Below are 12,094 nucleotides of genomic sequence, written 5' to 3'. Positions count from 1 at the left end.
CTGCGCAAACAGGAATTATCTTGTTAGTGGGATGCCACAGTCCTAAAGAAATACATCTCAGACAAAAGGGTACCTCGAGGGCTCAGAATAGTGATCTTTCCCTCCTTTGATGATTTGTCATCTAAACATCTACAAGAATGGGAACAACTATTGTTCGAGGCTTCAAAGGGGATGATGATGATACTTATAGAACATGCAGAACAAAAAAGAGATATTCTACTCAGAGAGATTAAAGAGTTAGAATTAGAAATACTTAATTTGAATCTACCCGAAGCAAAGGAAAAAAATGACAAGATATTAAAAGATATTCTGGACAAACATCAATCATACATCAAAGCCAAAAAGATGACAAAGATAAACAGAGATGAAAGGGACTATAGAGAAGGACGTATATACACATTTGCCAAAAGGTTTGATGGTATCTCGGTCAAATCAATAATAAATGACACCAACACCATTAGACAAATATCGGAAAGTGAATCCGAAGTCTCCATTATATCTGGAGACCAAGAAAGAGAAACACCAAGTGACAGCTCGAGTCTAGCCTCTGGCCTAGATCTTAATGTTCCCTCGGGTTTTTTACGGGAGGCCAAGAGGTACCGATTGGGCAACAGGAGAAAGTTTCCCCAAACAATACAATCCAATACAAGAGAACACGCAGAGGTAAAAGAAAGAGGACCAGGAGGGCCCTCCAATATAATGGGAGTACAGACCAGGGCATCCAAGAACAAACATCCGAAAACCTAAAATTATTAGATACATGTGATGAACGAACAACTGTTGACAATGTACACAATGATGGTATCTCAATTGTGAATCTGCCTGACTATGTGTTAACTGAAGAACAAATAAATGTACTAGGCAAAGGTTTGGGCTTTTGTCTTGCCAGTTATTGTGATATGACTGAGGTACACATTGATTTGTACAAATTTACTAGACAATTGAAACTTAAAAGTGTTTTTGCAGAAAAAGACAATAAAACATACATGTTGACATCAGAGACATCATCCAGTATACACACTATAAAAGATATAGAGGATATTCAAACTCTACTCTCGTTAAACACTGTGGAAGATTAAAGTATTGATACACAACAAGTTCTAACCGAGTTGAACATTACACAAGACCTATCACTGAATAGTGGTTTTAAACCTAAATCCATCTTTACTCCGGTATTATCAAACGATAATGTTATAGATACCTTCCATAGGCTAGTTGTGGATGAACTAGACAAATTAGAGAAGAAAATCTATAAGGGAAAGTCACATATTTCACATAATGTAACCAAAAGGGAAAGACTGGCATTGAAAGATCTAGGTGAGAACCAGGCCATAGTAATAAAGGAAGCCGATAAAGGAGGCAATATAGTCATCCTAAATAGATTTGATTGCATTAATGAAATCAACCGCCAACTAATGGATAGTGTATCATACATTGAATTAAAAGACAACCCTTTATCTCGAATTGTCTATGATCTGGATGCATTATTACATTTGTGGTTAGAGCAATGTCTAATTTCGGATTTAGAATACAAATACATCTTCAATGCACACCCTAGGGCCCCGTGCATATATATACTTCCAAAAATCCATAAACATAATACATCGCCACCAGGAAGGCCCATTATATCAGGCATAGGTTCCCCCACGGAAACACTTTCAGAATATATAGATAGTTTTTTACAATCTTTCGTCAGGAATCTTCCCTCATACTTGCAAGATACACGGGATGTCCTGATGAAACTAGAGGACATTGTATGGTCCCCAGAAATGAGTTGGGTAACCTTAGAGGTCAGCTCCTTATATACTTGCATACCTAAAAATAATGGTCTAGAAGCGATTCAACATTTTCTTGCTAGCAGATCGGCCTCATACTTTGAACATTCCAACATGTTAGTGGAAATGATTAAATTTATATTGGACAACAATGTATTCACCCATGAAGGCAGATGGTATAGACAGGCACAAGGAGTTGTGATGGGCTCACGCTTTTCGCCCTCATACGCCAATTTATATATGGGCCTTTTTGAAAAAATACATGTGTGGCTCAACGGTCCCCCAAATCTGACAGAACACATATTTTTTTGGGGAAGGTACATTGACGATGTACTCATGATTTGGACTGGCGATGAGCCACAGTTGGTGCAATTCATAGATCACATTAATGCAAATGACTTTAACATCAGGATGACTTATGAACACAGCAAAGATCGGATTCATTTTTTAGATCTAGAGATATTTGTAGAAAACAACTGTGTACACTCTAATTTATATCGGAAATCCACCGCTTGCAATGCATTACTACATGCTAGAAGTTCTCACCCAATCACACAAAAAAACGCAATCCCCTTTGGGGAAATGATTCGCGTAAAAAGAAACTGCCGTAATAGTAAAATCTGTGATTTGGAACTAAACAAACTAGAGAACAGATTCATTCAGAGAGGATACTCTCAACAAATTGTAAGCAAAGCCAGAAAGAAAATCAATAAAATCCAAAGATCTTCCCTTCTAAGAAAGAATGCACAAAAAAATAGGAATAAAGGATTGGTGTCATTCTGTACCCCGTTTAGTCACAACAGTCATGATATCTACAAAATCCTGTTTAAAAATTGGGGTATCTTGCACACCGACAATACCTTGAAACGCTTATTGCCGATGAAACCTACAATGATTCACAAGAGAGGGACTACTATTCGAGATATTGTGTGTAAAAGTTATCTACCACCATCTAAGGATAATTCGACTACTTGGCTACCTACTAAACCGAATGGTTTTTTTGGTTGTAGCAGATGCAATGTATGTAATCTTGCGTTGCATAAAACTTTCAGCTTCAACTTCAAAGGTAGCAAAACATACAAAATTCAAGAGTTTATCAATTGTAACACCAAATATGTAGTCTACATACTAATATGTGAATGTGGAAAGATCTATGTGGGTAGTACGATCAGACCCCTTAAGGAAAGGATCCAAGAACATGTACGTGCCCTGAGAAACCACGATCCCTCGTCACCTGTAGTACGCCATGTTAATAGTGAACATTCTAAAATGGAAATTTCCAAATTGAAATATATGGGCATTAGTCAAACACAGGCACATCCTAGGGGAGGAAACCGTGAGTTACAACTCAGAAGAAATGAGGCTAAATGGATTCTCAGACTAAAAAGTATACGAATGGGAATGAATATTGATCATGAATTACATTACTTTCTATGATCCCATATGGCTAAAAGTCTGTTAGAACTGTTCTGTGCAGTGTTCTATGGATAACTGACACATATGTCTACAATTCATCGAGTAGATATGTTTATATATGAACACATGTTATATGATCTGTATGATGTATCATCTTTTGGATTTCTTCTCCTTTCATATGACGTTTTCTCTTTATAACTTAATGGGCATGAGACTCACCCCTCAATTTCACCAATGGATAGTAATGTATATGGTGAATCTCTGACTTTTCTATATGCTATCATATCTTCTTATTGATAATTTTGAATAGATATATTGGATAGGTTGCTGGTACTTATAAACAAACCTTACTCTATACCTATACAATTTAATAATATCCCTTTTTTTTTTTTTTTTTGTAAGTAGACATTATGAGGGTCACAGCTACCAACTCTCAATTATGATACTGATTTTGCAACTCTGTACTCAGTTATCTTTTCATTACAGTTAGAGACATTTTTAGTGCTATCTGGGAGTTTGGAGTCAATTTCCATTGCTATTTCTCCAACAACAATAGATCGATCTTTTGGTTTGGTCTAATTTGGAATTTTTGAAATTTTTTCCAAACCAATTGCGTTTTCACACTGCAAGATGGCTACTCCTTGTTAGATATCTCTATACATTCCGTTTATCCTCGCCGTTTTCAACCAATACAATATGTAATTACTGTTCGATGGACTTCTAAGATGGCGACACTATATCAACCAATAGTGTGGATACGGATTAGCCTCCTTTTTATAGTTGTGAGATAACTGCCTAGTTGATATAAATTGTCGTTTTTGGTGATGGGTCGTTGTTTAGTGCTATTAAATAAGGACTATGTTGGTTAGATTTCGTTGGAGATGTTACTGTTGTGTTTTACCTGTGTCTCTTATTATAAGAGTTGTGTCCGAGCATTGACGCCGCGCGTTACGGGGCGGTTCTCCCCTTTTTTCTTGGCTATGCGAGATATTACTTTTTCCTAACTACCTCATTATGAGGTTTCCTTACTGTCTCTTTTTAATGACACCCGGACAACCGGGCACCTTTTGGGAATACCGGTGGCGCATTTAAAGATGGCGGCCTTTATTCGATGGACACTTCTATTTAAATGAGCCTATCAAGAGGGAGGAGTCCTTCTTTCATTACGGTTTCCCCTTTGAAATACGAGTCCTGGAGGCATTCGGCTTGTGGAAGCCGTTACCGAAGGACCGGGACGTCATACTTGTCGTAAAGGTAAAGTTGGGGATCTCACTTAGGGGGAATTCGCTAGTACATACCTTTTACTTAAGAAGCCGCTTACAATTAGTGTCTGGTTTTATTTATAATTGTTTTTCTTTGAATTCTGCAAATATTTTGGAGAATTTTTTGCCAACTCTTTTCTTCTTCTTTTGACTCATATATTGAACCTCTCTTATTTTGGCTCATCCTAGGCACCCTATATTTGGATGTCAGGTTAATTTTGGATCAGTAGAGACATTTTTCAAAAATGGAGATATCTAATCACAGGTTAGTAAGAATGTTGGAGTTAATTAAATACACACAAATCTCTGGTCCCTTTCTTGGAATAAGGGCTAGCTATGGTTCCCTTTTTTTTTTTTTTTTTTTTTTTTTTTTTTTTTACAGATATTTCGTGATTTTTGGAATGAACTTGGACTAACTTTTCGATCTCAAAGCAATAATTGTTAAAGGTACAAAATCCAATATATCTTTTCAGTCATCAATATACCCACTTGGGGTTTAAGTTACAAATACAACTATTAATCATTTACAATACTCGGTTTTTAGAGACAATTTTTTATAATCTTTGGATTTCCTTAACGGTGATACTATAAATATGCATGAGGTAATTTCGCCTACTGGTGTCTTCCACACTTTATGTTGGGTTTTACACCTTCCTCACTTCCTTCTTCACTTCCTTTGGTGCAGTTAAATTTCTAATACTGAGTGATGGTATCCAGAAATGTGGCTTCAGCCTGCTATCAAAACACTTAAGCACTAACAATATCATCTTGTGGTATCATGGTGCAATCTATTATTGAACTTTTTACAAATTTTAGGAGATTTCATATCGCCATTATTATGCCGATATATTGTGGGATACTGTTACGTTGGGATTATTATTGTTGTTATCAGCAGTTATATTAGGTATAAACAAATTATTGAATATTTGTTTTTATCAGCCTTGATAAAGTCCCTTGCAGGACGAAACACGTGTCGGCTGAGTTTGGAAGAACTGGAGAATCCTTCTTTCCATCTGGATGAAAACAATCCCTTTTGCTTCCCAAATTATCAGAGTGGATAATTTCTACCCCTATAACCATCTTGATTTGGACTTTTGAATGATCAAAATAGGGGACGAACCACTCTTATGTTGGTCGAATATATACTTTTGTGTAATGTTTGGTGAATGTTTTGGTTATTTGTTATGTAGGAATTTTCTAGTTTTATTATTGATAAATTCCTTTGGGAATTAATTTTCTATTGCGATACATTCAATTCAATGTTTATGACTTATCTATTAAAAATCTTTTTGCTCTTTTAACCTTTTCAGTTTTTATATTTTGCATTGATACCACTTCAGTGGAAATTCATATTATGCTCTTCTTACATGTTTAAGTGTACAATGACTTTTTGAATACTGGCAATAGAGGGATATTATTATTTTTCGTGTGCTCCATTCTCACTTCTTTATGGATCCAGTCTAACACCTGTGGAATATTCTAAGGAATCTCCCGCTAAATAGAGTCTCCACCTGATAAGACTTCACAAAAGGTAAGTAACTTGCTCAAGACTGCAAATCTGGTACAATTCTAACATCAGTCTGATAAAAGCCGGGCTTTAAGTGCATTAGGCACTGCAGACCAAATAAATGTGCATCTAGGTAAGTCATAAAAGTTGCCAAAAACATAAAAATGCCATGTTGGACTGGCATGCCTCGTGATTGTAGGAGTGAAATGTCTAATGAATCACAGCCTATAATCCGTCAAATGACTACATTCATTAGAATCGCCAGCTCAAAATGGAGAACCCTTATGCACCTTGATTTTTTTTTTTTTTTAATAATGCTGCTGTAGACCTGCCATGAGGAACAGGGTCAAGACTGATTTGCATATGGCTTGGTCCAAACTGGGGTGGCATGGTGAGCAAAAGAAAGATGGATTAAACCCAGATCTGTGACTGGGGGTGAGAGTTTGCATTGTTCAGCACTCCGTCCATCATCCTTTTGTGTTGCTAAAGTTGCCCTAAGTAGGAAGGGTATGCCCAGACGTGGGTCCCTTGCTCACTGTGCCCCTGGATTCAAGCTAGCCTGGCTGATGAAGGGTGATACCTTGAAACCGGTCCCAGGATGCTTGCTTCTGGTCCAGGGAGGACCTGGCTTGGCAGTTCGGGCTGGACTGTTCTCATGAGAAACAGGGTCAAGACTGATTTGCATATGGCTGGGTCCAAACTGGGGTGGCATGGTGAGCAAAAGAAGGATGTATTAAACCCAGATCTGTGACTGGGGGTGAGTGTTTGCATTGTTCAGCACTCCGTCCATCATCCTTTTGTGTTGCTGTAGACCTGCTTCACCCATCAAGAATATTCAAAAAGGGTTTTAAGTATGAAAAATATATCTATGATGGAAAACAGCAGTGATATGTAGTGATATTTACATGTTTTTATATTTGGAAGACAGATTTTCACTTAATGTTGTACGTAGAACAGCATGTGAGTGACAGTTTGTAAAAATTGCTGCGTGCAATGGCACTTATGCAATTATTTAAGTATTCTTTTTTAAACCACTGTAGCGTTTGTGTTGATTTTTCCTTGGGGGAAACAGCTGACTCCCTGTTTGACTTTGGAGTGATGAACAAAAACATTTGAAGTTGACTATCAAGAGTGTGATTGTCAAAGATGTCTTAAATTACAGCATTTAGGCCCTCATTTCGACCTCTGCGGTCTTTTTTAAAGACCGCCGAGGTACCGCCGTGCTGAAGACCGCCAGTGCAGGCGGTTTTCCATGCAGCGTATTATGACTGCTGGCAGCCCTCCGTCCTTTTTTGGACGGAGAGCCGCCAGCAGCCATACTGGCGGTCGGCAGGGAAGTGGAGGCTGCTCCACCTCCACCGCCCCGTCATCAGAACACCACCCACTGAATCACGTCCCATGATTCGGTGTGGCGGTGTTCTGGTGACGGGGTGCTGGTGGCAGAGCAGCCCCCATGGATCCCTCCCGGAGGATCAACAGACAAGGTAAGTTGATTGTCCTTTAGGGGAGGGGGGTGGGGGGTGTTGTGTGTTGTGTGCATGCATGGGGGTGTGCGTGTGAGTATGTAGAGAAGGTGTGTGAGTGCGTGTATGCATGCAGGGGGTGTGTTGTGTGTATGGAAAATGTGTGCGGTTCGTTCTGTGTGCATGTTTGTATGTGTGCGGGTATGTGTTGTAGTGTATGTGTGCGTGTAGGGGAGTGTGTATGTGCATGTTGGGGGTGGGGGTGGGGGTGGGGATGGGGTGTGTGTATGTGCATGTTGGGGGTGGGGTTGGGGAGGGGGTCCTGCCACCTTTGGGGGTTGGCAGGGGGGTGGTAGATGTGGGGGAAGGACTCAGGCGGGGGGTGTTTGAGACCCCTATCTATGCCAGGGAAGGAATTCCCTGGCACTGATAGTGCCTACCGCCATGGATTTTGTGGCGGTTCCAAACCACCCGAAATCCATGGTGGTATGCAGGGTCCTGATACCGCCGGTGGTCTGGTGACGGCCGCTGGGCTGGAGACCAAAGTCTCCAGCCCAGCGGTCGTCACCGCCCTGGTGGTCGGAGTGGAGAAGTGGCGGTAACCGCCATGGTCATAATTTCATTTTTTTTTTCGCGGCCTGTTGGTGGTTTTACCGTCACTTCTCCCCCGCCCGCCAGGGTCATAATGAGGGCCTTAATGTTTCTAGAGGTCTATACATTCTGCATCCAGATTTGCTTTAGCCATCGTGGTTGCTTAATGCCAAGATGTGTTAGAGTCTACATGGATGTTGAATACCAGGGGTCTTCTAGACAGCAGTGCATCAAATTAGGGCAATGATGATTTTAGAGTGCAACCTTACGTTATATTATTCAGTGGATCGAATGATTACATATTTGTGTAAGTAAAACACACTCCTGTGAGAGAACTTTACTGTAATCAATAACTGAGTAATCTTTCTTACTGAAAAACTGAATTCCAGTCCATATTTACCAGAGAGATCTGTTCACCTCCGCATCTGTGTTTTCTCAAGAGGAAGGTAGACTCCTCTGTAAACTACTATTGACATTTTGTATTTATTATAATTCCCATGCTGCTTTCTTAAATTTGTGTTTATTTTTAGATATTCTTTGAGGTGGACCAAGATCTGCAACGGTTCGGGAAACGTGTGACAGAAGAGATTGACATATTAGGTCGCGAGTGTGAGTTGAACCTCCCTCGCCTTGAGCAGTATGACTCCTGGGGCCGGCGAGTGGATCACATTATTACCTGCCCAGCCTGGAAGAGGATGAAGGAAATTGCATCAGAAGAAGGCCTGATTGCTGAGGCCTATGAGAGGCGATACTCCACTTGGAGGTATCGTACTTAGTTTACCTTATATGTTTATGATTTTAAAAGGGGGACTGCCATCCTCTCTCTCCTTTCCTTTAAACAATGCATTTTCAAACCACACAAAAACATTATTGAGGCCGTTTGTTAATCTTCACATTCACCAAAATTCCAAAGAAGAAATTGTTACCTTTGGAGTCTCTGGCAATCACTAAGTGGTTTCCTGCTACATTTCCATTTTTAGGTCTAGCTTGACGGGGCAGCTCTGTGTATATATATATATATATATACCTTTTGTTTACCATTTACATAGTATGGGCTTTTTTTCCACTCCATTCAGCCTGTTGTACGTGTGTGTCCCCGTTCATCGATTGTTTTGAACAGTGTCAATAACATGGAGATAAAATGACACTGTGCATAAAGCTTCGTAAATCCCCTTCTCACAAATAGTTGGATTTGAATTGTAGTGTTGTTTCTGTTGGTTGAGGAGATACCTGGGGCTCGTCCAGTCTTCCTCTTGCAATGACTGCATTTCTCACTTTGTAACAGTTGTTTTGGAAGCAGAAACGTACACTGCCTCCAATTAAACAGCATACCCGTAGATCCCAAGTGCGCTAATCTGTTCATGGATAAATTTGAAGCAACATTTATTTATATTGATGACGATGGGTTCAACAGTTTAATTCTCTACACTCATTGTATAGATGATATCCTCATTCTGTTTCAGGGCACTGTACAATACCTTAAGACTGAAGTTGCTCAGGTGCAATTGAAACACAAGAGAATTGATTTCACTGCCACTTTACAGAAGGCTACTGTGCCTTTCACCATGTAATGATTGCTGCAGTGAACCACAAACTATCTACTACTAAATATAAACAAACCCAGCACATAGGAGTAAACTCCTTCATTAGTTCATTTTACATTGAAATTGATAGAAAAATAATTTACTTTTTATCTCAGCTCAGCTAAGTTAAATACATTACATCTAATGCGTCTGAATACTTAGAACACGAACACAGGTTCTACAGGAAATGTTAAGCTTTTGGTTATCCATTTGATGTACTCGATAAGTCCAAAGAAATAGGGATAATTCACAAACTGCGTTTTAGTAAGTAATAGTACTATAGTAGTAATGCTTACTGCAAAGTGGAATTCACAAACCTACAAGTGGAAACCTGTAATTCCACATCTCCTGTCTTGTGTATGGGAAGATGTGCACACATGTACGTTTACTTCTTAGTGGTATATGTAGGGGGGGACCAAGGGGAGTGGCTGTACAATGGGTAATAGTTTCTACTGAATAGAAGAGGTTTGGGAAGGAGTAAGGAGGGGTTTAGGGAGAGCTAAGGACAGGTTTAAGGAGAGACAGACACCCACCCACAACAAAGTCCATTGATATTGATAATTTGCACTTCTAAAGCCAAAAAGGACCCATAATATGTAGTAAATGTACTCTGGATAAGGCCTGCAGTACGTCCAGCACCACACATGGCCAACTACTGTTACTGCAACACCCTCCCATTGAAAATAATGAAGACAGGGGCTTAAAATAAAACCCCATGGCACGTCTAAAATATATTTAGACGTTTTAAAAATGTATATTTAATTTAAAGTTAGAAAACATTAAATACAAATAAATATTTTATTTAAAAATATTTTAATGCTGTTTTTTATTTTAAACAAAAATATCAATATTTTTTAACATGATTGCATTCATTTGATGAAATTATTTCCATACACAATTCTTTTGTAATTTTGAATGCATAATAAATGTGTAAGCATTTTACTTTAGGTGGGATTTTTAAATAAATCTTAAAAAATAACTTTAATATATATAAATGAATTACATATTATCAAAATTGTTTATAGTGTAGTAGCATTTTGTTATGTTCTACATTTAAAATATGAAATTAATTTACATTAATGTTTAACATAAAATATTTCTATTAATTTTGTTAAAGTTTAATACACTTTTTAAAGTTTTCCTACACTTTACCCTAGAACGAGCTCCGCCCCAATGGTTGAGAACTCCTCCCACATGTGAAAAGTTACTTAATAGTAACTTTACATTTGTAAATTTGGCTCCACCCCGTGTTTCTGGTGGTGGAGGCATATAAGTACAATTTATTTTAAATTTACACTTGAAAATAGTGAGTAGTCAATAATAATACATTTACTACAAAGTATAGGACTATATTTACACATGGAGATTTACTCACATGTAAATTTACCTTGGTGAATAGGACCCATAGGCCCTCATTACAACCCTGGCGGTAGGTGTAAAAGCAGCGGTAATACCGCCAACAGGCCGGCGTGGAAAAAATTTGAATTACGAGCATGGCGGGTACTGCCATGCAAAACCACCACTTTTACACATTGACCGCCAGAGTGATAACGACTGCTGGGCTGGAGACTTTGGTCTCCAGCCCAGCGGCCGTCACTTGACCGCCGGCGGTATCATGACCCCGCATACCGCCGGGGGTATCATGACCCCGCATACCGCCATGGATTTCGTGGGGTTTTGTACTGCCACGTAATCCATGGCGGTAGGCACTATCAGTGCCAGGGAATTCGTTCCCTGGCACTGAGTGGGGTCTACCCTCCACCCCCTCCCCTGAGTCCTCCCCCAACACCCACGACCCCCCCTACCGCCCCACAAATGTGGTAGGACCCCCTCCCCCACAGAAACACCCACCCCCCCCCCATAACCCCCTACACACATGCTCACACCATTCATACACATACACGCACACATACATGTACACAGACATATATGTCACATTTCCCATACACACAATACACCCCCACATGCATACACGCACTCACATAACCACTCTACACACTCACACCCCCATGCACGCACACAACACACAAACCCCCCTGCCCCCTCCCCCCCCCCACCCAACGGACGATCACCTTACCTGTTCCGGTGATCCTCCGGGAGGGAATGGGATCCATGGGGGCTGCTCCACCGCCAGCACCCCGTCACCAGAACAGCGCCATGCCGAATACTGGGATGTAATTCGGTGGGTGGTGTTCTGATGACGTGGCGGTGGAGCAGCCTCCACTTCACCGCCGACCGCCAGTATGGCTGCTGGTGGCTCTCTGTCCGAAAAAGGGCGGAGGGCTGCCAGCAGTCATGATACGGTTGGCGGAAGACCACCAGCACTGGCAGTCTTCAGCCTGGAGTAAACTCGACAGTCTTCGAAGAAGACCACCGAGGTTGAAATGAGGGCCATAGTGTCTAAAAAAGGATAGAAGCGATCTCTTATCATTCTGAGAAAAAGCATGAATAGGTAGTCTGTCTTTGTCTCCAAGTGTTACGGTTACATTTCTTTAAT

At 40.1% G+C, this 12,094-nt stretch overlaps 1 protein-coding gene across 1 annotated transcript in view; it reads left to right on the top strand.

Annotated features, from left to right (window-relative positions):
- Window positions 1-12,094, top strand: part of LOC138266157 (acyl-CoA dehydrogenase family member 11-like) — a 449,188-nt gene that overhangs the window by 71,129 nt on the left and 365,965 nt on the right. The window contains exon 3 of the mRNA XM_069214616.1: window positions 8,545-8,777. Coding sequence (XP_069070717.1) covers window positions 8,545-8,777 — 233 coding nt within the window. The remainder of the gene's footprint in view (window positions 1-8,544; window positions 8,778-12,094) is intronic.

The sequence above is a fragment of the Pleurodeles waltl genome, chromosome 11, assembly GCF_031143425.1.
Source record: "Pleurodeles waltl isolate 20211129_DDA chromosome 11, aPleWal1.hap1.20221129, whole genome shotgun sequence".
In the NCBI taxonomy this organism is placed as follows: domain Eukaryota; kingdom Metazoa; phylum Chordata; class Amphibia; order Caudata; family Salamandridae; genus Pleurodeles; species Pleurodeles waltl.
The sequence above is the reverse complement of the archived record's forward strand: the minus strand, read 5'-3'. Positions and strand labels throughout refer to the sequence as shown.